This window comes from Dermacentor andersoni, chromosome 3, assembly GCF_023375885.2.
Source record: "Dermacentor andersoni chromosome 3, qqDerAnde1_hic_scaffold, whole genome shotgun sequence".
Lineage (NCBI taxonomy): Eukaryota > Metazoa > Arthropoda > Arachnida > Ixodida > Ixodidae > Dermacentor > Dermacentor andersoni.
The window spans coordinates 21,840,640-21,867,235 of record NC_092816.1 but is presented as its reverse complement, the minus strand read 5'-3'; the positions used below and the strand labels follow the sequence as shown (position 1 = coordinate 21,867,235).

Sequence of the window (26,596 nt, the reverse complement as noted above, 5' to 3'; positions counted from 1 at the left end):
TGGCGTTATGGCACCCTCCTCTGACAGCATATATACACCCCCACGATGGCCCCCGAGTTCCTGCTCCGCGCGCGCGCGCGTCGATCTAACCGGGCTGGACGGGCGGCGCTGTTCTCCAGCGAACGCGCCTCTCTCGAGCAGCCATGGAGCCAGCCAGCCACGCGTGCACTGCTCACGTATAACTCCGCGTCACGGTCTAAAATCACCCGCGCGCGCGCGCGCCGCGGTTCACAGACGGTGTTACTTGTGTGTACGCACATTTTCGCCCGCGAAGTCGCTCGCTGCCGGCTCTCCTCTTCCAGAGCATGAGCGCGAGAGTAACAAGGAGCTGCCCGGTGTCGCAAGGCGGAAAGGCGCCCCGCACCAGGACGCCCGTGTGCGCATTACACCAACAACGGGGGCGACAATCTCCTCTCGCGCTCACCGACGGCTGAATGGAACGAAGCGCGCGCGCTTTCGGTTCTACGCACATTACGCGCGAACACAGCGCTGTGCCTGCAGGATGTCGTCAGGAGGCGCGGGTCACGGCAGCAACAGTATATCGAACTTTCTTTGATCCTGTTCCAGTCACTGAATAAGTCGAAATATGGAAGAAAGAGTCGTTTCGAGATGGCTTTCAAAAAAGTCGCGGTTCCGCCCGCAAGGCGAAGCATTGATTGCGATAGCAAGTTAGTGCACAGCTATACGAAGTAAGGATAGCATAGTTTTATCGGTCGTGTAAACTTGGCAACATTCGCTTACTAACTGAATTACCAAGAATGGTGTCAGCGAGGACGAGCAGACATGAACACACAACACTCGATGAGCGCAGACACTCGTTGTCAAAACGCTGGTGTGAGCAGCGAGGCAGCAGCAGCAGCGAGCGAAGTGACCTTCTTGTGGTATCGCTTCAAATCAAGAGCGACGAGAACACAGCGAGCCGTCTGCAGATAACTTTCAAGATAAGGCGCTGTTTCACACGGCGCGATTTTCAGTCAGCGACACAGCGAATTCAGTCGCTCAACGACCGCCGCGATGTCGTGGGCTCTCCGCGACTGGATTCCAACAAGTTGGTCGCGCCGTCGCAGCGATCGGCGCGATGTGGGAGGGGCAATGTGTGCGAAGAAACAAAGCGCCGTCAAAATAGGCACTTTCCTGTTTTACCGCGCGTTGGTTGCTCTGTGGAGCAATGTCGCGCACCAGTTTTAGCTATGTATTATAGGGCGTACCCACCAGCGTTTGCGGCTTAGGAGCTTTATTGAACATTTTTCTTTTCTTCCGCTTACACAATTCGTTTAAAAGGGGAAGCTGCACGCTATCCAGGTCGGGAGAAGGACGCCGCTTCAACATAAGGCACGTACCCACTTGATCACCACCGTCGTCAACCTCTTCGTCGCTACAAATTGCGCCAGCAGCTTATACAGGCACACTCAATAGTAGCTTGTTCTTCTGCAAAAGCAAATATTCATCCAGGAAAAAACTTGTGGCTTCCATATTAACAACGAAACTAGAGTGTGCTAAACGGAACCACCCCACCGACGCCGCACAAGCCGCACGCTCATACTTGGGGTGTAGTGCAGCGCCTCACTCATCGTAATATCTGCAGGCTGTCATGAAGTCTCAACGCTTTTAAACGTCATAAAATGGCGTACCTAACTATTGTCGAATAATAATAGGAAAGTTCGAATATTTGACTAGTTTCCATGTTGTTTTTATTTAACGATGCACGCATGGATACTTCATGAGCAGGGGGGCAACCTTACGCATCGCTGCGACGGAAATCGCCCTGCCGCAAACGCATGTGAAATCTGTCAGCGAAAATCGCTCTGCGACGTGCGCGGCAGAACGATTTTTTCCGCCCCAATCGCGCCATGTGAAACAGCATATAGGGAGCGCGCGACTGCGCGCGGCCTTGCAAAGTACGCACTTGTTGCCAAAGGTGAACCCCCCCCACCACCACCACCCTGCCTCCCACACAGCCTCCCCGCTTGCCTCCGTGTATGGTGCGCGAGTCTGAGCCGCGATCGTCAGTTCCCCGTGCGTCCGGTCGCGAAAAGCGCAGTTACCTTAAGTTGCACGTTTATACCTTAAGTTACACGTTTCGCACGTTTCCTTTGGTGATTTACGTTGCGCGTAGAGAAATAGAGAAAAAATGATAAATGAAAGGCAGGGAGGTTAACCAGGAATAGGCCTGGTTGGCTACCCTACACTGTAGTAGGGAAAGGGGAGGAGAAGATTAAGAGAAGAGAAAGGTCACTGCAGCATTTGTATAAATTTTACCGACACAAGTTAAAAAAGAACGAAGCGCATACACGCCTGTATCGCGTAATTCTCACACCGTGTATTGGTTGAAGAAACTTCCCTTTGTTCACAACCTATTATTATTATTTCAAACAGAGTGTGTTCTTCATGTAATGATACTGTTTTCGGTTAGGACTAGAACTGTTAGTCCGAAATTCTGAACACCTGTCTAGTGTTGAACATTCGGCAAATCTGTATGACAGCATAAACGCTTGTGATTGGTAAGAATAAAACATCCCTTTCTTCTTCAAGATGACCCGCGTCGTCAGTGCATAGATCATGAACTATATACATAACCTGTACATACGTTTACATGCATTCACGATATATATACGTCAAGAAAAGTTGTACCACCGAGGCAGCAGCGATCCGTGTATTATGCCCAGACTCAACCATGACTTCGCAGAATGCACCGAGGCGATGTCCGTACATGCCACCTTTTGGCAAAATTAAGGCATGGCGAATCACATATTATTCGAATATGTCACCTTTAAACCATCCGATCTTCTAATCTAGAAGCTCAGTACAAGCGCTGTTTACGGAGACCTTCGCATACTTCCGGTTTTGTTTTCAGAGGTATAAAGCGGGCAAGAAAGTAGGTGTCGAGTCGCAGTATAATATATAGGGCAAATCTGAAGCCTGCACATTTTCATCAACTTTCGTCTGCAACTGAACATACTGTCACGAATCAATTCCGCCTTATATTACACGGGAAATTGTAGATACCTCCGCTCGGTGAAAGCATCCTACGCGTTTCTCTTGTGCATGGGAAGACGTGTGGTTTAACACCTCCCACATTATTACTCGTCAATCGAACAGACGAAATCACTGAACGCCGCTGGTCCGATCGTTTCATGTTCGAAAGCTGGGTGGAGCGCGCGGCGCGCGAAGCTGCGTGCTTAGGCGCCACTTCGTTATCGTCGATTCAACGCCGATGGCTCGCCATACTCTAACTTGAAAACGCCGAAGGCGGCCCCGTCTCGCTAGTTTAACCAACACGCTTTTTTTTTTCCTGGCTTGGTACAGTGATAAGACGCACGATCAGGAGGATCCTTGGGGCGCAGGCTCGCTGCTGTAGGTTCCTCGCTAGTGCCGCTACATGTGCTCGCTGAACCGTTATATACAGGAGCTCGCGTCGGCCAACAACGCCTGCGCCGAACGTTGTTCTCTTCGTTTTTCAATTCCTCCGTAACCTGAGCGTTGAACGCCCGAGTTGCAAAACGCGTTCTCGGCTGCGCGTCTCCGCAGCGCGCGCGTTCGTGTCTCGGCGCACCTGCAGCCTCGGCGGAGCGCGCGCCGCGACGAGGTGTCCGGCCGTACCCGCCCCCACATAATTTATGCGTCGCTCGGTTTGTCGTGCGGGCCGGCGCGACGCTCGGGCAGCGCCGGCGGCGAAGCGGTCGCGCGGAACCAGGTGAGTGTGCCGATTGTTCCGCCCCGCATGTGATTATGTGCGCGGCCGCGGCGCCTAATGAAACCGCGCGCGGAGCTCACGCTCGCGGCCGCCATTAGGCACGCTCGGACGCCGAGCCGCGTCGAGGCTGCCGCTCGTTCTTTCGGCGTCGTCGTCTTCCGGTTCGCCCCGGGTCCCAACGTGATGCGTGCCGCAGAAGCAGCGGTGCTTGAAGGTGCCATCACCGCCCTCTAGCAACGCTCCGCACGCGCGCGCTAGCCCCTGTTGCAAGGCCGGTCGACGCGCATGCGCCGCGTATATACAGGCACTCCTTTGCGAAAGGAAGAACACTGCGTTTTCTCATGGAGCTATAGGCACAACTGTGAGGCGACATAGTCGTAGGCTATTTCTAAAATGGTAAGTGGTAGGGACCTCTGGTAGTCAAAAGGAAAGTAAGCACGCACGAGTAACCTATATACGCGATCGTATACGAAACGTGCTCGTTAGTATCGATGTGCGTGCCGCTATATAGGGGAAGGCGTTATCCCTGCGTTGCCGGCTTGAGGTGATGACAAGCCGATGACACGATTAGTTCAAGCAGCACGAAGGTTATTCTTTTCGCAGCAGTCGTACAGATGTATATGCGTTCTTGGTTTTCAATCGATGGTGGTTAAGATCTTGCAAGCGGCCAATAACAAGATTCTTCCTATAGATCCACAAACGACAGAGGGAGCTTATACGTACAGAAGAGGAGTGTGTAAGAAATCTCAACTCTTGACAAGTTAATTACAGACACAACGCGCATCTACGGAAGCATAGGAAACCTTTCAAATCAACAGCGCGACCTGTAGGTTCAACGTTGTAGCAATACAGGGCAGCAGGGGAAATATGTCCGTATACAATAATACACCCAACGCAGCAACCAACGCCGTACACTTATATGGCCAAAAAACAAACATCTGTCGGTTCCGTATCCATCTACAAAGTCCTTATACAGTCGTATAATGATTCCAGTTAGGCACTCGGAGAAATAGCGACTTGTGCTTCTTGCCATAAACAACTTATTTCTGGTGTTAGCGGCCTGGGCGTTCGGAAACTTGACTATCGGCTACCTGAGGGCAACAGACTTGAGTGCCCGACTATAGACATCCTACACCTAAGTTCTCTCTCTCCCTCTTTCACTCCCCATTCCCCTCCCCACGTGTAGGGTAGCAAACTGGACTCAGTCTGGTTAACCTCCCTGCCTTTCCGTCTTCCCTTCTCTATCTCTCCCTCTCTCTCTGACTATCGGCTGCTAAACATAGAGCATGTGTATATAGATTCGCTACACTTAAGTTTGATCTGTGACACCTCGCGACCCGTCCCTTTCCCATCCAAAAGGGACGCCGGGCAGCCGTGGCGCAGGCGTATCGCAACATCTGCTGATTGTTGCTCTACATGTGTCATTCAGGCGTGACCTTTCCTTCTCAGTTGAGAACAGAACAATAGCGAGTCGTGTGGTGACGGGTTAACTCTAGCTATAGAAATAAAAGCATGAAACTTTCGCGGTAACGCGCACAGAAAGAAAGCATACGTATAGCCCTGGGGGACGACGAAGCGCTGTAAAAGAAGCAACTTCGCGCTATATATATGGTGTAAGAAAATTAGTTACATGCGATCTGAAAGATACCGAGGTGGTCCTGGCAGCTGAGAGAGGAAGAGGGAGTTCTTTATTTAGAAGCAGGTATATTTGCCGGAGTGGAAGTATTAACACACACACACACACACACACACACACACACACACACACACACATATATATATATATATATATATACACGCAAACTTATTATTTTCACCTTAATATTTTCACTTCAGCTTTGATTCTGACTAGCAGTTAACCTCTTAATAATGAACTTAATGTGTGCTTCCTAGCGCCTAAACGAAGGTTTTCAGTTGGGTCGGTTTAGCTGTCGAGAAATGAGCAGGTTGGCAGGGACACGCTTTCGGCGCTATCACCATCTCACTTTTCGTGAGAGGCAGGAGGGAAAACTTACGCACGCAACCACTACCGTGCAACGGCTATAGAAACAACATTACGCACTCGGCAGTATATAGGTTAACAAAAATACCGATAACCAGCGTCAGACTCTCCAGTGGGCCTTGAATAGACTGGACGATAGGCCATTCACAGAAGCAATGATCTTGGGAGCCTGACCTCACAGTTCATTAGCCTGGAAAGTCATTGGCGCGCTTCTGCAGTACCTGAAAGCAACAAGCTTGATTGCCCGACTGTAGAAATCCAGCACCTAACTTTGTGCATGTGAAAGTGCGATATAGACTCATATGCTCGCTCTCTCTCTTTCGCTCCCCATCCCGCCTCCTCACGTGTAAGGGTAGCAAACTGGACTCAGTCTGCTTAACCTCCCTGCCTTTCGTCGTCCTCTCTCTCTCTCTCTCTCTCTCTCTCTCTCTCTCTCTCTCTCTCTCTCTCTCTCTCTCTCTCTCTCTCTCTCTCCTATAAGTAATGATCACGTCACAGACGTTGAAGAGAAATAGGGAGATATGTCTGCGCGGTTGAAGCTGCTCATCTCTGAACATACATGTTCGAAGCGTTTAGCTATACATGGTAGCCTGTAACGGTTTCGTTTGCAAATCGAACGTGCAGTGTATACCTGCGCGTTACACATGTAGGGCTGCGCATTGCTCGGATGGCATGTCTCCGCGTTAGCGCGGCATACACGCTATCGAAAAGTTCTGTCCCCACAGAGCTTGTCCACAAGTGGATTCGCCAGTGTTAATAAAGAGTGTCGCAATAGCGAGGGGCAACTATAAACACAGTTGTTAATTGGAAGTTACTCACTCTCTCTCTCACTTTCATGAAGAACGCTACCAACTTGGTTCTCCCATGTGCTTTCAATTTGTCGCTGGCTTAATTAAGCGCACCACGACATTTACCACGTCACGTGGGAGTGGAGTTGATGTGTTTGAACACGTCTGTGGATCATCAAGAAAACGCTCATTACACCCCGAGCATGGACTGGTTCCCTGTGTGAAGGACAAGCTCGTGAACTCGCATGATCTGGCCGCAGCGGGACCACTTGCCTTGACTGCAAAGTTTCGTTCCCATGAAACCTGCTTCATGCATTGCTGACTCACAAAGGTCCGCTAGATGACATTAAAATAAAAAAAAAACATGATATAAACAGTCTCCAGAACATGAAAGATGCACGTATAGAGAAGCAAAAAAAAAAGGAAAGAAGAATAATAGACGCCAGCCAGCACACAGGCGCATCTGCATCAAACGAACGAAGCGAGTCGAATCAGTTTGTGATACTTGTTCAGTTATGGACAGCACAGAAATAAACGGCGCTAACAGAAAACATGCAGTGATGAAAAACAAGAGAATCACACATGTCTCTACCCGCATTGCGATGCCATATATAGTGACAAGTTCGAATAGTTTCTTTTATGAATACGATATGTGTGCATGTGTTATTCAACGCCTTGCATACGAGCATGTTTCTTATAATGGTGCTTTACGAAGTCTATCGTCATCGCACGCCGCGGAGTCAGCAAATTACTCGCACAGGACGGCGTTTCAGGTGAAACAACATAACGCTGGATGTGTACACGTTGAAGGTTTTGCCGGCATATACACTATAAACTCATGCACATCTTTTTCGCCGTTTTTCTTTGCGTCGACATGCCCTTCGTTATCGAGATGGTGACTTCGCTGACGATATTATACTTTTAGGATTCCTTTTTTTTTTTCTTACGTTATCGCCATTTGCAACACCCACTACACGGTGCAGCAATACCTATATTTACTAAGGCTAACTATATGCTTTCGCAAATTGTTAGTTTCAACTCGTCGGACATCCGGTGATCGAGTATACACCTGAACCCCGCCTGTACACTGGGCCCTGTTCCCTCGCCGCCGTTGTGTATTGTATACTTCTATTGTTCGATGAATGCATGAGCTCAGTTGGCTGCGCTATTGCGACCAATGAATTCTTAGGGATTTTCTTTTTTTTACTTTGTTCGATTATAAAATGACTTTGTTGGGCAATCAGCTACTATGTTCCAAACTGATGTTGTTGGATTGTGAATTCTCCTTCCGAAACCAATCACAATGGAGAGACAAAGCGTATCATACTCGAAAGGAAAAGTTAAGCTCTGGATTCTGTAATAATATTGCGGTCTCTCTCATTCCACTGTGTGTGCAGTAACAAGGCGAGCAAAAGGAAACAGTTTTGTACTTTGAGTAAAAGGCAGCGCTAACTCATTTAGCCTCATACGTGCTGCAGTGGGTAGACATACATTGTAGGATAGGCTCAGCCAAAAATGAAAAGTGATCGATGGAGTAAGCGTTAACTTGAGCGTCACTTGGTTTTTTTTTATTCGGCTGTACTGTGAAACACCGGTTGCGCACGTAAACAGTTGTCCATGCCGTACTGGCCGTAATATGTCACGCAGACGATAAAACTGCGCGCATATATATATATATATATATATATGAGGACTGTCCCGTGTGTCGACAATAAGCGAGAGTCACCTGCAGCAGCTCCGATCGCATTTACTCTCTGGCTCACTGCACACGAATGACACCGTATGTATTTTCACAAGCACGCACGAAAGGTCACGTGGTATATACCTTTAAGTTTTCTGACAGCAACCATCACCGGCGAGCACAAAACATGAACTTTAGAGCAGCGCAGATTTCACAAGGCCTCGCTGTCGCCCCAAAAGTGCGCGCCCTGTCTTCGGAGCCGCGAATTAAGGCTGCACGCCGTGCGAAGGACGGAAGGACACTGTGACCGAGGACGTGACTGTGTGCGGTTTCTCACGTCATAGCGTTATTCTGGAGCTGTCATGCGACGTAACTATTTATTTGCTCCCACAATACACAACTTGCGATAAGTAAATGTCGGCTTATTGTCACCATGTACAAACACGCGTACCATGGGCCAGTACTCACACGAAAAGCTGGAACATTTCGTAGGAGGAGATATAATATGAGCCATTCGTGATGTTGGACATGTTATTACCGAAGACGGCCAATGGGAGCTGTACTGTAGCACTTACGAACGGAAAGCTTGGTAACTCGGCAAAAAGCCATGACAACACCTAAAAATACGTTCTATGTGGTTGACACGTAACTTTATTATTATTGTTGTTGTTGTTGTTGTTCATACCTACATTTGCCCATAAGGTATCACTGTAGGGCACGGGGTTTAGTTAGAACGTAAAATTGGCATATTGTTAAAATAGTAACACAAACAACGGAAATAAACATCAAGTAATCATAAAAGGAAAAATTAGGTGGATATACATAGTATTGGGTAATACAACATTATTGTTCTGCAGCATCCAGCTTGAAGGAATCAGACGGGACAGTGACGCCTCACGATAACATTGACTCATGCGTTATGTATGAAGTATATATACGTGAACTCACCTCAGCGATTTAAACTGGGCGTTAGCACAGGAAGAACCTTTAGAAAGCGCATCTTTCACACCGAAAACTATACGGGACATGTACTGGGTCACTATAAAGTACGAAACCGTTGTTATCGTCGCATTATCCAGTTGGACAAGGAAAATACTTCGCAGACTAACGAGAATGTCGAAAATCGTAACAAGGTCGGCCTGTCATTGTTTCGCTGCTTCGTTCCCATTAAAGGATCCCCACGCTACAATAACGCGCGTTGAAAGCAACTAGCCTCGTCTACATCAATAGACGCCACACATGTATGAGTCACAGCAGTTCGATCTAAAGTTCGACCTAAAGATTGGTATTTGTATTCGGCAGAACCAACATGTATACTTGGCGCGCGCTGCGCCGTTACTTCTGTCAAAACAACAACGGAGGGAAAAAAACAGAAAAAGAAACTTTCTAACGTGAATATCATCCCGTCATTAGAGCGACGATTAACCTCACCCGCGATCAGCGGTCATTCCTATAACGCCGATAGTTATCTCCGTTAACAGGAAAGTCAAGGTGTGGACCGTGTTTTGCATTATATCGTCACGCCCAAGAGCGACAAGGTTTAACATTGTCCAACGCGCCAAGTTTCTTTAGGTGCGGGCCAACCAGGTGAGCCACGCTGCGGCGTGGCTTCGCAAAAGTCCTTCCAAGTCACGAACTCTCGATCACGAATTGCGGGGAAATTACAGATATCCGGCTCGACGAATACGCATCGCAAGGCGAAAGCCAATCACCCGTGTATTCTAAATAGCGCTCTTGCGTACTAACGTGAACAATTCTGCGCCGGACAAGCGGCGACCAATTAATGTCGCCCTCTTCGCTGACCGTGGGGCGTCGCCGCGACCCGCTCGGTGCAGATCACCTCGGTATATAGGCGGCGCTGTCAGTGTCCACGGCAAGAAACCACCGTGCTGCCACTTTTTCACACTTCATGATACAAACTAACCTCGTGCGGTGAAAGAAACACGAATGGCGGCGAGTCGACGACGTGCGCGTGCTTAATTGCAATGTAGCAGTGTGCGTAGAGACCGTTTATACGCTGCAGAGTATATACATAGGCGCCGGCTACATAGTGTTTGCGACCGCGCAATGCCTGACACGTGCGCGCAGGAGCTACTTAGCAGTTGGCACGTTGGCCTCAACACCATGCGATGAGTCGTGAAGTCTGAAGGCTTTCTCGTTAATACCAGCCCGAACTGGCGGCGACTGTTAATGCGGTCGACATATATGCTTATAGAGTGAGTCAGCTTCTCTTGCTATATTGTATACAGTCCCGCGTGGTCAGTCGTCGTCATCGTGTCCACAGTTCTATAGGCCCGTATTCGCAACAAGCTCTTACTCCATAACTATAATTATTACTCTTACTCTCGAGGAAAATTACAGCCAGTGCTGATGCTGGATATATAATTACCAAAGGCGGTCGGTCAATGCCAAATAACACTTACGAACGGCTTTGTGAATCCGGGCTCTGAAAACTGAAGCTATACTTTTTTACTTCTTTCTTTCTTTTGTCGCGCGTCGCTAACCAACGCTGTGCCCCGGTTGAGGATCGCTTAACCCGGTCCCATAACATCTGGCATGGAGTATACGTACACTACAGAAACTGGCGGACTTTCTGAAAAGCGTATAACGGCGCGGAGGTACATTACAGAGAACAATCAAATGAACTAGGAAAAAAAATCGCACGATTCGTCTGATGCCTGTTTTGGAAATTGTTGTGTATATCTCGGGTGACTCCAGAGAGCGTTCGCTTGCGAAAGCGAATAATGCTTCAGCTTATACACCTTAAGTGCGACCACCTTTCCACCTCAACTCAACAACGTGTCAGTCATCAAAAACAAAACACTAAATATGTAATGTTGTGGATATCTCATTGAGAGAACTTTCGCAGCCTTATCCAGATAAAACATGCAATGTATCCGCGGAAGCGATCGGTCAACCTATAGCGTAAACTGTATCGGATCTTTGCCGCGTATTTATTTATACGACTGCGCGCGCTCGTCGGAAGGTATACAAATAAGTTAGTAAAACGACTAAATAATAAGGGAACTTAACTGTAGCAAGTTCTTTCGCTATATACGTTTCACGGGTATATTCTTTCCTTCCGTAGCAATATGAGTGCACAGGTTATACGGTCCGTAGTAATAGAATCTACTGACACGCTTTTATTCTTTTGTGTAATAAGGAACCATGTTACGCAACTCGTTCGGCTAACGGTTTTTCTTGGCACGCCAATGATTAAGGAGCGCTTAAAGTGCACTGTACATACGGAAATGAGGCTCACTATTTCAAAGCGTTTCGGGGTAAGTGAACAGCAAAGCGAACGTGGATGCTACTGCGTAAGAAACATAACGTTCAAAGCAGTCCCATCTTTTGCCGTTCCTTATAGAATCCCGCTATCTGTCGCTATTGACACAAGTGGTACGGAGAGAAGGAGAGCGCATGCCGGTGGGCCCTCTCGAAGAGCCGATAGGCTTATTCGATTCCACCAAGTTTATCAGCACCTATTGATGGTGCACTGTGCTTTCCATTCACCAGGGTACCCTTGCACCCCCGTGCTCTATAGGCAAGGTGCCGCATCGGCGCAGTGCAGCCTTGCAGTGAGAGGGTGCAGCCCGGCGCACCATAACCGCGGCACCATCTGCACCAATTCGTTTGTGGTGCTGTGCACCTTTGCTGAATCGAACAAATCCCAAGGGCTGCCACGCGCCGATCTTTAAGAAAACACGTATCGATGTACGCAAATTAAATATTAAAGAGGGATGACGACTTTAAAGGGACACAACGAGAAGCACTGAATAAGTTCAACTTAATGGAGTTTTCCTCCAGAACTCCACTTTCGTTAATTTCGCGGGAATACGTCGATTTGTCGTATATATATACCGAGAAAATGAAGGTCAAAGTTCTACAGCTCGAATTTCGCGCCGGAATGCCAGCGCTGGTATAGGCGAGTTTGACGTCGCGGATTGCAAAGTATCTTTTCGTATTTGGGGCGTCGCGGGTTAAGTAATAGTTCTCGAAACTTGCTAAGGTCGCTCTTTGACTGCTGTAGAATACGATGTAGTCTACTCTTAGCGACAAAGAGTTAGCTAGGCTAGAACAGACGTCATCACGTGACGGTACTATATATTGCGGGAACTTCAAGGCGACATCACCACATGTCTTTCTCTTTTGAGCCTTTTCTGGATTACTAAAGCTCCTATAATGGTAACAGTGGCTTTGTTGGTATTCCAGAAGGATAAATCACTGACACCATCAAATAATTTTTTTTTTTGTGCCATTTTAATGAGAAGCCGGAGATGTTAAGCTGGCTAATCGCCTGAAATGCTATATCTTTGTGCTGGGTGAGGACTATTTTATACACAGTGATCAAAAACGCACAAACGTGCGTAATACAAACGTGCATTATATAGCCGCTGGGTCTATTCACAAAGTCTCATTAGAATATTTAGAGCTTTGAAAAGCCAGAGAATACAGTGCAGAGGAGAGTCCAAGGAACTAAAGAAAGATAAGAACAAGGAGAAGAAAACATGCTTCGTCTGAGGTTGGTAAATTACAACTGAATCATTGCCTTCGCGACATTCGTATTAACAGCCCGATATTAATAGATTTGTGGCGAGACGTCTAGCATTACGTGTGCTTCTGCACTTCACTGCATACCTGCAGTGTATACTTTCGTTGTGATTGTTTCTGTGAAACGCTTTATGCTGCGAAGCTAGGGCGAGAAACGTACAAAGCGTGAAGCGCTAAATTTTTTGGGGTGGGGCACTTCACGAATGCGTTCACATAGTGTAAATGTGGCTGTTTGAAAACTGTCCGGACGCGAGCGAATGAGCTTTGCGGCTATGGAACATATCGTAACAATGAGTGCGGCAGAAATGTTGATGCGGCAGAAATGTTGACATGACGCGTAAAAAGAAAGTTGCACTTGTGATAATAAACGAAGAGTCAATTAAAACTGCACCATGGTGGGAAGCTGTTACCCAAACGTAATAACACTTATTGTTGTGTTTATACGAGCGTTCTCGCATGAGTAATATGTTGTGGGCATCCCGACTCCGTCCTTCAAGATGAAGTTCAACTATAGAGTATCACAGCGACGAACGATTGGTGTGCGTATAATCTGTCGCATTCATAGATGATGGAGTGACTTAATTGTATGACACACAGTACGGTGGCAACAAATTACCATATATCACAAATTTAACCGAAACGTCTTTCAACGAAGCTAGACTCTTTATTTGTTTTGCAACGAGAAATAGGTCAGAACGTGTTTTTAAGAAGTTATTGTTCAATGAAATGTAGATAACTAATTATCACTGAAACATAGTCTAGTGTACATGTTGAAACGTAGGCAATTACTGATCGGCGTCGATAAGGCTGTCCGTGCGACTGTATTATAATGGAGTGTGTGCAAGCAGTAACGTACATTTAGGAAAGCTTAGTCAAGTCCTTTCGCAGATAACGTTAGATTGTGTCGTGCGAAAGGGGCGCTCAATCAACGCACAAAGTGCGAAGCAGAGTGTGAAACGTGCGAGTGAATGAATATTTCAATACTGAACGGGCAGGCTGGCAAACGCTATTGATGAACGCTAGCAAAACCAGCGGACAGAAAGCCGCGGTCGTCTTCGCAGTAGTTACACTCTCCCATTCAGCGTGGCGAGCTGAGCAGGCCACTAGTATTCCGAAACGAAACGAGTGTGCACTTAGCGGATAAATGGGTGCTGGTTCGATATCGTCCGAGTGCACGCAACGGGCTCTGGAAAGAAAACGCATCTAACAAGTGAACCATAGTAGGCGATGTTGACGATGGAGCCAGATGAGTGGTGTGCATGGTTAAAATAACGAGAACAGATATAGGAGTACCGGCCATCACTCATTGGGGGGGGGGGGGGGGTTACAAAGACTCCTAAACTTCTCACCTCAGTAACCGCATCTGTCGAACAGCGCACTTCTGCCACTAATTAAAGGACGAAGCACACACATGTGCAGCCGCAACGAGTCGTCTGACAAGCTAGACAGCGTGCTCCCTTATTCCAGAACAGAGAACCGGCAGTGACAGCTCGGTATTACGCAAGCGAAACTGCACCACGCTGTAGACCGCATAGCCACGGCTGAAGAGAAGCGGCTGGCAAGTCTCCAATTATAGCACTGTACGCGGGTGGCAACAAGGCGCTCGCACTCGCGACATGAGCGCGCGGCTCAAAAAGCGCACGCGACAGCGCGATTGAGCTCAGCAGTACGCAACACGGGGTGGTGTCGATTGCACCGGTACCTGAGACGTCGGCGGACTCCTGCGGCGTGCGGCAGCGTTCGGGCCGCCCCTGGCGACCGGCGGTGACTGCTTCGCTGAAGCCGTCCTCGGCGCGTTGCGGAGACACTCCGCCGGTGAGGGCCCCGGGGGAGCCCAGCGACCGCATCGACACCTTCGGTCCTTGAGCCCTCCAAGGGGGCTCCCTCTCTCTCCTCTCGCTTCCTCAACCCGGGCGCCGACACCGGCCACCGTTGTCCATCACAACCACCGTCTCCGAAACCACAACATTTCTCGGCAACACCGACGTTGGGTGTCCGACGACAGAGGCACAACCGTTGAAAAGCCCGCTCTTCGACGGCACCAATCGAAGACACCGCGACGTCCGCGGGGCCCGCGAAAAGTTACAACAGCAGAAGCAGCGCACGCGGTGGTGACCGAGTCACGGCGAGGCGTCGCTTCGCTGGCCAGCTGCTGCGGCGCGTCGTCTCCGAGGCGCGCATCGGCGAGGGTGGGGAGGTGTCCAGGCAGACTTTGGTGAGGCACGCAGAGCAGCAACAGCAGCGGACGGCACAGCCGGCTACATAGCGGGCGCCAGCGACACGTCTGTTTGTGTCGCCGCGATACCGGCCACACGGCTGCTGCCGCCGCAGACAGGCTTTCTCCTCTCTTTCTTCTCCTCTCTTGCTTTCTCCTCCTCTCCCCGCCGGTGACACGCGTAACTCTCTCTCATTTTTCTAGCATCCTCCTCCTCGCCGCGCGGCCGCAGACACGCAGCGAGCGAAGCGGCGGCAGCAGCGCGACAAGGCAGGTCCAACATCCGGGATTGGTTAGCGACCCGGTGTGCCTTCTTTCCTGTCGCCCCTCTCTCCACACTCGGACTGATGCCTCAGCGCTTGGCCGAGCGTCGCTAGCCGCTGGTGTCCAACGATCGGCGTGACTACCGCCGAAGTTCAGATGATCCCTTTCGCGTCGTTCCGGGCGGAAAGACGCGGCTGCGGGCAAGCAAATATAAACATATGCCGCTGGCGGATGATTCAGTGGGCGCGGTGGGTCCGCCTGAAAGGTATCGCGATACAAAGAAAGCGAGACGCGGTGTCACCATAGGGAAATGGTGTAACCATTAGGTTATATACGTGGGCGTACTTCCTGTTTAAAGATTACGGGACCGAATGTAGTACTTGTAAGTTCTGCTTGCAAGATGCGCTATACTGTTTATACGAAGGACAAAAACGAGACAGACACACATGTGTCTGTCTATCGCATGAAGAGGGCGCCCAACTATGCGCTAGCTTTCGATATCTCATGCGATTCGTTAGCCTTCTTTCCTATCAACCTGCATTATTGGCAACATTCACAATCGACAACTAATTCAATATCATTGCTTGGATTTGTACGTACACCTTGAACGTCTTATCTGTTACCTGTTTCCCTTTCTGTGTCCCTGTTTCCCTTTATTATTATTAATATTTATTATTATTTGTTTCCCGCTTCAATAAATCTTGAATCATAATAAGCATAACCGTAGTTTCTATTTCGAGAACTCATAGCGTTCTTTTTTTCTTTTTTAGGGTACGTGAAGAAGTTGATTGAACTGCCGCAGCCCGTCCACGTGTAGCTAGAGTTGCCTAACAGAAGAGATGAGGTTATATTTATACTCCGCATCGCGTACGATTTCGCAAATCTAGCGCTGTGGGTGTAAATTTCGGCATCATTGAAATATTGCGCTCAATATGTCTTTTTCACGCATAGTCATCTAAAATATGTTTACACTTGCATAATAATGAAACCTTTGCTTGCTCAAGCTTTGCCGTTACAAGCTGGACTTCGCAATTGATGCGCTTGCTGAGTGCTCCAATCACGAACGTTTGATGCTCTGAAATTGTAGCACTCGTGTGATGCAAGTGCCTCTACATGTATGGCGCATTGAGTCGAACCGATAGTGCAGGCGAGCCGCCACGCGTTACTGCGAGTATGCTTATCGTTCGTAGCAAAACGCTTCTCGCAATTTTGTGACGTCGGGAGTAATAACCAAAGTGTATATGTTGCAAAGAAAATGTCCAAGTGGAACAAAAGGAGAACAAAACTTCAGCGTCCCGTCAGAACCACTTCGTTCACAGCGACATATATTATAGGGACGAATCGCGTTGTGGGGTGCACAGTGAGGGACTCACACTGCTCGGTCACCAATAAAGCTCGAAGAGAAAGGTTATCAGATAGAAAACTGCGCAGCCATTTTAGAGCGTTATTGGTGAGTATACGAAGGATATACCTCTCAGCAGCGTCATTTCATGTGTAAGTTGACCATCGATACAACGAACATAGGTATAACGAATTATCGAATATAACAAAGTAAATCCAATATGTTTCTCGTCAATATCAGTGCCTAATAAATGTGCATATGCTAATAACAAAGGTCTGATACAACGAAGGTATTTTGGTATGGGATGCGACTTCGTTATAACGAGGTTCTGAGGCACCCCCTTTTTTTCTTTATTTTTTTTCCCTCTCTCTCTCCTAATAGCTGGTGAAAACCTATCGGAGGGTAGAACGAGATGTGCAGAGTCAACGTGAAAAGTTTGTGCGACATAGGCTGTGAGAAAGAAGTCTGAATATCTTTTAAACCTGTATGTGCAGCCTGAAGTTCACACTTGCTAGGTGTGTTCGTGTACGCGACCAACATACAGCATTGTGCTGTTTTTGTGGCTGCATGCTAAAACTGGGCTGAAATTCAGCCTTTTCGTGGAACATGCAACTCGCATAGTCTTGACGCCTATACAATAACACTGACGGCAAGCTTGTGCCAACAGAAAAACGTAACCGCTTTGCAAATCCAAATAATTTTCATAATTCAGAGCACATTATAGCTCATATATCGAAGTGCAGTAGACGAAAAGCAAATGGTTCCCGTGATTCCACCTGATTCTGCAGCTAGACCTAAGTATACCTTAACTATACCTAATAAAACCCTGCTTGTTCGTTGGCGTCCGCAGCTGCTCTAAGAAACATAACGGCTGTCCTGAGAGAGATAGAGAAAGAGGTGGGTAATGCAGACTAAATTAAGAAATAGAAAGTGTACTATAGTACTGCTATATATAGCAGCTGTTGTAGAGAAGTTATCCGCGGGGATGAAACTGCATAACAATAAGGGAAAAGGTGCATCTGCAGTGGGCATTTCAGCAGTGAAAGATATGTCTTATGGTAAACTTGCGTGTATATGTGCGTCTAAGTTCTCACTGAAGCGATAACTCGTCAACGAAATATGCAGTTTGCACATTTATACATTTGTAATGAAGCAGACGCGCCCCTGTGTATGTACCGACCGAAGAGGAAGACGAAGGACCGTGCCCGGATACAAATAATAATGTCTGTATGACAACTTTAAATCGCTCACCTACATTCTGACAGTCGTGTTCGAAAAAGAGTTGTCTCTTACCCTTCAGTGTTCGCGCATCAAGGTAACAATGCGTGTTGCCCACCGAGTCGAGCTTTATTTGCATCGAAGCAAATGAGAATGAAGAACGAGCAATGGCAGCAAGAAGTGCGCATTCTTAAACCAACTAATTTATTGTGAAGGTAGTCGTCGTTAAGAGTAAGTCTGCTTCGTCAAATATGATTATATGAGCGATCACTTTGCAAGTGAGTTCGCCCTCTTGCACACAGTCACCGAGCATCTAGTTTGACTGAATAACTAGTTGCTTAATTGATGTTGAACTTGTTCGTATGAAGTCTCATTCGTCTTACATCGCGAAGTCGAGCACTCGAGCAATCAAACTTTTATATTGCTATCGAATTAAATGCAACTTTCGGAATTCTGTTTCTCTCTTTTTTTTATTTCATACTTCAGCATGCAGATCCTGCAGGTATGTGCGCTAACAGGAAGAATAATACTACAAAACGAGCAAACAAATTAAATGAAGTTCGCTGAAAACAGCGGCAGCATCTTTGTGCACAATATTATTGGTTCCATTCTGTATGGTCTTCGGGGAAAAATTGGATTTAAGTGCGCCTGTCATGCACAGGCGCACATAAATCCAATTGAAACATTAAGGCGACATGACAGTTTGGGGTCTAATCGGAGTTGGTTAATAGTAAAACTAACGACAATTATTTTCCTGCGCGTAGCCAGTTGCGTGTAGCCAGTGCCGTTAGTTTTCCACAGTTAGGACAGAAAATCTAAAAATGAATTAACCTAGCCCCTTCCCTATCAATTCATTCAAGTTTAGTGCTTGTGAGTGCATTTCAACCTGGCCAAGTCGTATTATAGTTTGCGTCTAACCAAATGATCAGTGTACGATATAAGTTTAGCCCTCGGCATACGTGTCAAATTTTGTATCTCAGGAAACGTAGTATATGAAAAGTGGATGCACTGAGTTGATCAATAGAACTTCCCTGAGGTGTTATAACTGGTTATTACTCCTAAATATTATTATTTACTATACCTCTTGGGATGGCGAAGATTCAAGCTGGTATGTGTGAGTAAGGCGCAATTATTTATCGGTTCGACTTGAAGCTGAGTGGTTAAATTCGTAATTTACGACCCCTGTGTCACGTCACTGAAAAGATGCTGAATAAAAAAAAAATTGCTAAGGTTGTATAAACACTTCCTTAAGAGCGAGTTCACGAACAAAATATCGTCTGAATGCGCATGCGATTCTGGATCCTTTACATAATGCCTCGCTCCGGTCATTGGCCTGGCAAATACAAACCTTGCGGTAACATTTCTGGCAACCAATTTATGTTGCGCAAATCCTCACTATGCTCGTTGCACGATTAGCCTAGCAGATGGTGTGCCGACATTACGAGTATTTTATTAGATGGCAAGTGTGAAGTTCGACGGCCGATATTATTTTTCGCTTGACATACAATGAGCTTGCCGATGTTCACAATGCAGACTATCATGTATGTATGTAGCATTTCGAGAAGGAAGCTATAGGAGTTCGAAAAAAAAAAAACATTTTTGGAACTTGATCGATAATTACCTGCAACATTCTAAGGCAGATATACGTCTTGTCATTAATTCTGTCTGCTTAAGCTAAAGGCGAGAAAAAGAAACGGGGATTTCGGTACAGTCTTGACGCATACAACTTATGATTTAACAGACCTCGGCAGGATAAATGATCAGCTTATAAATTGCGCCAGATTTTCTCCGATCATACGATTTTTGCTACAATTTATGCTGGTTAGAAGGCTGCTAAAAATATGCAGAAGAAAGACTCTAGCTGTTGTCGAAATATTATATACGAATATCTGTCTCTGTCAGACTGGTCGATCGCTATACAGCGAACTGTTCTCGGCACTCATTTTATTCGAAGAAACGTGCCAGGTCCCGTTGATGACAGTCAAACACACTATAAAGCGCTCGATTCTGCACTAAAATGTACTTGCATTATTACATGCAAAAGCATTTGCCGCAGCGAGGTAGTAACAGTCAATAACCTCTAATTATGCTTAAGCATTATGAACCAACTCGCCCTAACAAGTTTTATTGCTTTTAATTAAGTTGTCCAGTGACAAAAGGTAAAGAAAGCATCGCGCAGGCGTCACATGACGACTTTGTCACTCCTTTGTCGTCCGTCACTCGATGAAATTCCTTACTGCAATGGTTTATTTAGTATTATTTGCTCTTTACTGAGTGTGAGTTTATTCTCTGATGAAACAGTGCGCGAATTAAAGCTATCCACGCCTTTGGACACGACATCCATTGGTGGCGGCTCGATGAAACCGATCAATGTTGTTGAAACTTATTTTGTGCAGCGTGAATTGAGACATGATATGGCGTATACTAGAAACACAAACGACTTACATGGACGCTATATATGTACCTGAACGCGGTGTGTAAACACTGTGACATCTACCAGCTTCTCCACCCCCCCCCCCCCCCCCCGCAACCCTTAAGAAAAAAAAAGTATTTCCTATATATGTCCTGCCTGCTCGCGGTGCACAAACTCGTTGGCCATTGCGCCACTAAACATCACACATTCACTCAAACTCAGTTTCAAGAAGAATGCACCAGCTAGAGCATGCACATATTCTTTTCGATCAATATTTTTTCTGGGGAACGTGAACCATGCCACTGCATGGAAGGAAACACGATAGTTCTTTCATTTAATGACACAACGTTTCGAGTTCCTCTATGACATGGAGAACTGCATGGTAACGGAGTTTGCAGTTCCTGCCGATAGGACAAAGCGGTAGGGCCAAAATGACAATGGAAAAGCGATACTGTGACAAACTCTATGGGCAAAGCTGTGGCACGCCATTAGTTTCCTTGTGACGTCAGCAGTCGGTGCGTTTCTTTCCATGATGACTGACAACGCATGCGTATACAGGGGAAGTGATCACGTACCCTTGATGTGCCTCGTAAACTGGACGTTTTCGAGTGCTTAATATGATGGAAACATGTCACCGAAAGCGCCTGGCTACTATATGCCAAGGCGGGACTGCCAAGAAGTGTCGCACGATCATCGGCTGTATGGTTGAGATATTTATTACTGCCATATCGTGACTTGTGAGCGTGATGAGGAAGAGCCAATGCCTGCGAGCGATGACAAAGATCGTCGTGTGCCATAGGCGTAATCACTCGGGAAGTGTAAATATACCTGCCCTAAGGAATCTTCGTGTTCAGGGATTGAACAGAAGATGCCTTAGTGCTTGTGGATCTCAAGGCCACACTGATGTCGGACGCGAAGTGGGGGATGCCAGGTTGGAGTCATTTCACAAATGATTCAAGATTATTATGATTCAAGATTTATTGAAGCGGGAAACAAACTGCATAGCGGCTTCGTTCCTTGGCTAACTGATGTCGTGGTGTCCTAACGGATTTTGCATGTAGTTCAAGCTTACATGAGCCATACTGCCACATCAACTGTCACGAGTCTGTTCACATTGTCACTGTTCGCACGGGCTGCGAAAGCGTGACAAGTTGTAACATTTTATTTATTTTCCCTGCGCATACCAGAAGTATGCCATCTTTATTATGCGTTGTTTACTAGCATTACTGCTATTTCTGGCCCATTTCCGTCGGTCTAATACCCTATTTTTTTCATGTTTATTGTGTGGGTTGGGGAAGGAACGTAGTAATACTATTTTGCGTATTTTCTGGCACGCGTACTCTGGTTTTAATGCAGTAAATCAGTTCTGCGGAAGCACGCAAGGTGGAGGAAAGTACATGATAGGACGACAGTGGGGACCCCTTTCACTCTGGTTCTAATTATATTCCTCCACTCCTGCTTGGGCCTTCCGGCCTGCAGTATTATGAAACAAATAAAGAAATATGTATTCCTGAGTCAGTACAAGATATACGCAATCGTTGTTGTTGTGTCGCAATTTATGCGAGTTCTGCAAAGCACGTGTCGACTTCACGCGCTGATATTTGGGCCACTTACCGTGTAATGGTCCCGTCGTATATGCTTCTTTCAAATGAAAGACGCGGGTGGCATATATACGCGTGGCCGTACAAAAGCCACCGAAGGTGGACCTTCTCTCGGAACAAAAGGGAGGACGGTTCGAACTGAATGGGAAGCGTGTAGGGAAAACGGGCGTGGGGGAGAAGAGGAGAGGGTGCGGCTGCAGCCACGCTCTACTGCGAGGTGCCCCCGGGCTTCCCAAATGCCATGTTGACATTCTCGGCCGCTACTGTCGCTTGTTTATGGGCCTCGTCGCGGGACGGGGTGGCGTACTCACGGAAGTGGCGTACCACCGCTTAACATCCGCGCGCTTTTTGGGAATCCTGTGAGAAAACGCAAATATCTTTATGACCACTTATCAGGCTGCGACCAATGGGTTCTTTTGTGTGCCTTGCCTTTCATTTATAATTCTCTCTCTTTCTCTCTCTCTCTCTCTCTCTCTCTATGTGTGTGTGTGTGCGATCGCCATCGGGCGACAATCACTATGTTGGGGGAATTCAGGCGACCCAGTCCACAGCTGCACGGAGCGTCCGACTTTTCTTAGCGCTTGCAGGGCAGCTCTCCGTCACGTCACCCATATCGTAATTAGCCGTGGTTTCTTGGAAACGGCCCTCGCAGCTGGCGTACTGGCTTCTTGCCGAAGACATTCAGCACGCCCTCTTGTGCGTAGACAAAGGGAAATGACACGGTCAATTTATTGCTACACGTGCGAGCTCGAGCTTGGCCTCCGGGGTCGAAAGACGTCAATGCCAAGACTCGGTGTCACACGTAGGGGAGAGTGAGATGACATGTGTCTTTCAGTGAAACAATTCCCTTGCATGTCGTAGATCGTGTCATTGTTGTGACCGATGCCGTATCCGTCACAAAAGCTTTGGTGCTATTGGTTGTAATGGTGTAAACCCTCATGTGTGATTGGCTGGCGTGCGACTCTCTTTGCAACTGGGGGGTTAAAGAGTCATATTTTGGTTGCGTGATAAAGAGCGGAGGTTCGCGTTTGGACCAGGACAGGCGATGTGGCGTCTGAATAAAGCGCCTCCTCATCGGACAACGGCTCTTCCATCGCGCTGTCGCCGTGCACTCGAGTCATCGAGGGGCGCCCACTTCGCACTTTGAACACCTTCCTTCTTTAACTATAGTGTTGAAGCTAGCAGAGAATAATGTAAAGGAAATTAACTCCCTGAATCCCTATTCTTGCACTGCACGTGTAAGGTCCCTAAACTTTCGTTAACATGAATGAAAAGAAACAAACACAGCTCTCATCCCTCCAGGAATACCCGGGTTTCATTATTTTTGTTGTTTTCACGTCTAAAAGAAGACCAGGTACATGACTCACGCAGCACCATGAGATAACAACTGACCAGAAACAATCTTTGCAAAATGATACCCTTACTATGTTATCCGTCCGTTCGATTCCGCCCTTTTTTCATCAGGTAAACCGCCTCAAAGTCGATTAGATACAAATGTAATTCGTTTAGTTGGTCACACATACCCGAAAAACCGACGCTTCGTGCATGGAGAAGTCTGTGTGGACTCCCGAAAAGTAACAAAGGTTATCGGCCACTTAGTACGATCAGTGTAATCAGTCTCCCTCGGTGCATCGTTTATCCTCCTATACAGTGCAATTCAGATCCCAAATGAACGTGCCGCGGCCTTCTCGAATACAGATGAATGTCCTGCCAAAGTATGTCTCCCTGCATCCGAGTTCCTTTCTGCACCACTTCCAACTTTCACCTCTCTCGTTTCCGTTCTTTTTTCCTGAAGAAACGCAACAAACACAAAAGGAGCGAGAAAAGAAAGCAAAGCGCTCCACGAACCAGACCCACCGTTTCGCTCGAATCCGTAAATTGTGCTTTGTTCGAACTCGCGCGCGCGCACACACACGCTCTCTCTCCACTCTTCGGCGGTCCCCGCATGAGCTATGGCGTATAATTGCCGTTGCGGGACGACCCGATCGCGTCCACAGAGAGAGAACAGCGCCTCAGCGGCCCGTCCCGTCCGACAGAAGTGTCCGGCGGCCGCCAAAGCTGGAACAGCAGAAGAAGAAGAAGAAGAAGGGGACCGCGGCGCTCCGACACCCGTGACCCCCGCAGCCGGAACAAGCGGGACAAGCGGAGAAGGAGCCGAGAGCTTCACAGCCGAAATGCTCGCCAGTCACGCGGCCGCGCGAAACAAGCGAGCGCCCGTGGCTGAGACAAAAGCTCGCCGACCGACCGGCCTGCTTCGAAGGCGACTGGCGTGCCCGAACGCCGATGCATGCGTGTGTGTGTGCGCGCGCGTTTGGGAGGGGGGGGGGGGGTGGAAGACCGAGCGCGTTTTTAATAGCTTTTCGAAGAAGCTCCCCGACGACGACGTCGCGTAGCTTTCGCGCGCCGCCTTTTCCTCCACTCGCGCGGCCCAAGGTGCGCCCTGCAAAAAAACGAAGAGAACGGCCTCCACCGCTCGTTCTGGGAACGCCGATCGAAAAGCCGTGCGGACACGGCACCGGTTGTGCGTGTGTGCGTGCAGTAGGTAGAGCACGCGCTCTCTCGAGGACCCGTAGGAGAAAGAGAGAGAAAAAAAATGCTGCGGGCACGACTGTCTTGACTGTTCAGGGAAAACGGTGCTCGCGAAGCTATTTCGAAAGACCGGTAAGAGACACCGCGGTGGTAATAATAAGGGCAGTCAGAGTCGCGTTTTCCCGCGGCGGGGAGTGAGAGAAAGCGATGGGAAAAGAGTAAAGAAGAAATAAGGAAGGAAACCGGGGCGTTTCGAACCGCTTCGGGAAACGCGTTTTCTCCAAATGACGCTGATTGGTCCCGGCGATGACGATGCCGCCCCGACAGTACACCCGACAGCAACAACAGCAGCAGCCGCTTCCGGCGCTTGACCTTTCGAGAGCGCGCTAGCTGACCTTCGTCTGGGGAGGAGACTCAGTCGCGGGTAGTGGGCCACGCAGAACGCGGAGTTGGAGTCGAGAACGCCCAACGTGCGCCGGACATCGACGTTTGTTCGTTAGTTTCTTCCAGCTTGTTAAGAAAAGCACGTCCGGGACAAGCCGTTAATGACAGCCAATCCTGGTGAGCCAGAGCGGATTTGTCGAAAGCTGACGCATGAGCTTCTTTCTGCGCTTGCAGCAAACCGCTCAGGACCCGCAGCTTCTTCTCGCGATCCCACGATGCAGCGAAAAAAAAAAAAAAAAAAAACCATGACGAAAATTAAAAGAAGTCAGAAGGTTAAGAAGAGAAACAAAAGAAAGGATGAGAAGGAAAAATATTCGCACATTCGAAGGAGGAAGTGGTCGCAGTTGGGCATGTATGAGAAGCAGAGCATCATCAATATAGCGCCTGCCTCTTCGCGGTCTCCTCGCATCTCCCTTCCCCAAGAGAGAATGATCTGAAATGAAGCAACACGGATTGAGTAAACGGCTTTATGAACGAACGAGCGAAACAGGGGAAGAGCAGAAGATAAAGTGTGCATTCACCGGCCGGAAAATTTTATGTAACGGATGTGTACAGACACCGCGCCCGCAGGTTGTTCCGAGGGAGCGGGCTCGCATCCTTCGACATTAGTAAACTCCGGCAGGCACAGCTGGGCAAGCATAACTTAAGGCATAACTCACGCGGTAATGTCCCCGCAGCGGCCCTGTTCTTACCACCCAATCTCCACTCCTGGAGAGGCAAGGGGCCGGATAAGTAAAGGCATCGAGCGCGTATGCCTGAAGCGCACCACTTTTGATCTCACTGCGAAGATCTGTGCCGGCGACGTCGCATTCCTAAGGTCGGGCATTCAGCCAGCCGGTAAACGCACACCGAAGGGTTGCTTGGACGCTCTCTCTCTCTCTCTCTCTCTCTCTCTCTCTCTCTGATCGCAGCGTCGTCGACGTCGGCGGGCGTCCCGGTGCCGTCAAAGGATTTGCGAGCGGGGAAATCGGGGCGTCGCGGCCTATCTTCCGCGGTCGTCGCTTGCGTGCCTCGCCACGGCCGGCCGACAGAGAGAAGCGTCGCGCGTTGCGTTGTGTGTGCGTGCCTTCCCGCGGCAGCTCGGGGCCCGCTCGCCGTCGTCGCGGTCCCGCCGCGCTCCTCCTGGAAGAAGGGACCCGCTCGCTCTCCCTCTGCGTGAGAGTTAATCGTTTCAGAGCAACCCTGTAATTTGGTCCCGTGGAGCGGCCAGGTGGGACATTTGACAGTGATGCATGCTCGCCGCATGTCCGGCTCCTCGCGCTGTGCCGCGCGGCCCCCGCTCGCGCCGCCAGCGCCTTTCACGCTCGTCTCCCGCGGCCGACGCGCGCGCCACGGCTTTCTTCTTTCCCTCTCGTTCTTCTCTCCTCCTCGTCGTCTTTAGGTGAGCGCGTTTCTTGTTTTCTTTATCGTTCGGCCGCACAGAGCCAGCGGCTCGCCGCCGCTATCTTTCCATCTTCGGCCGCGTGTCGTGACGCCCGCTCTCTTCTTTTCTCGTCGTCCCGCGGACTCCTCTCGGACAGCGCGATGCTGTGGAAAGAAAATGGCAATGTGCGAGCCGAACGTGTGGCAGTGTAGTGGACTTGGGGCGCCGCTGCGGAGTCCCTCTCCCGCCGCCGGTCCGAGCGGCGGCCGCTCGTTTGTTCGACAACTCCTTGCGGTTCTCGCGAGCCACTGCCGCCTCGAGATTCGGCGAAAAAAAAGAGTGCCTAAGGACTCATCTGCCTCGCGCTCTTCTTTGGATTTATTTATTGCCTCTCGCCACCCGCCGGTCCGGGACACAAAAACCTATTTGCGCGACTACGAGGCGAATGCTCTCGCGCGAAATTACGGTGACGTCAACGCGAAAAAACGTCG

General features: G+C 48.6%; 1 protein-coding gene across 4 annotated transcripts in view; it reads right to left on the bottom strand.

Moving 5' to 3' along the window:
• The window catches only part of LOC126519061 (zinc finger protein basonuclin-1-like), a 347,911-nt gene that overhangs the window by 31,003 nt on the left and 290,312 nt on the right, over positions 1-26,596 (bottom strand). The window contains exon 1 of one of the 4 annotated variants that reach the window (XM_050168677.3): positions 14,419-15,014. The exons of the other annotated variants lie outside the window; for them this stretch is intronic. Coding sequence (XP_050024634.2) covers positions 14,419-14,563 — 145 coding nt within the window. The 5' untranslated portion in view covers positions 14,564-15,014. Of the gene's footprint in view, positions 1-14,418; positions 15,015-26,596 lie in introns of those variants that run through there. 4 annotated transcript variants of the gene reach the window in all.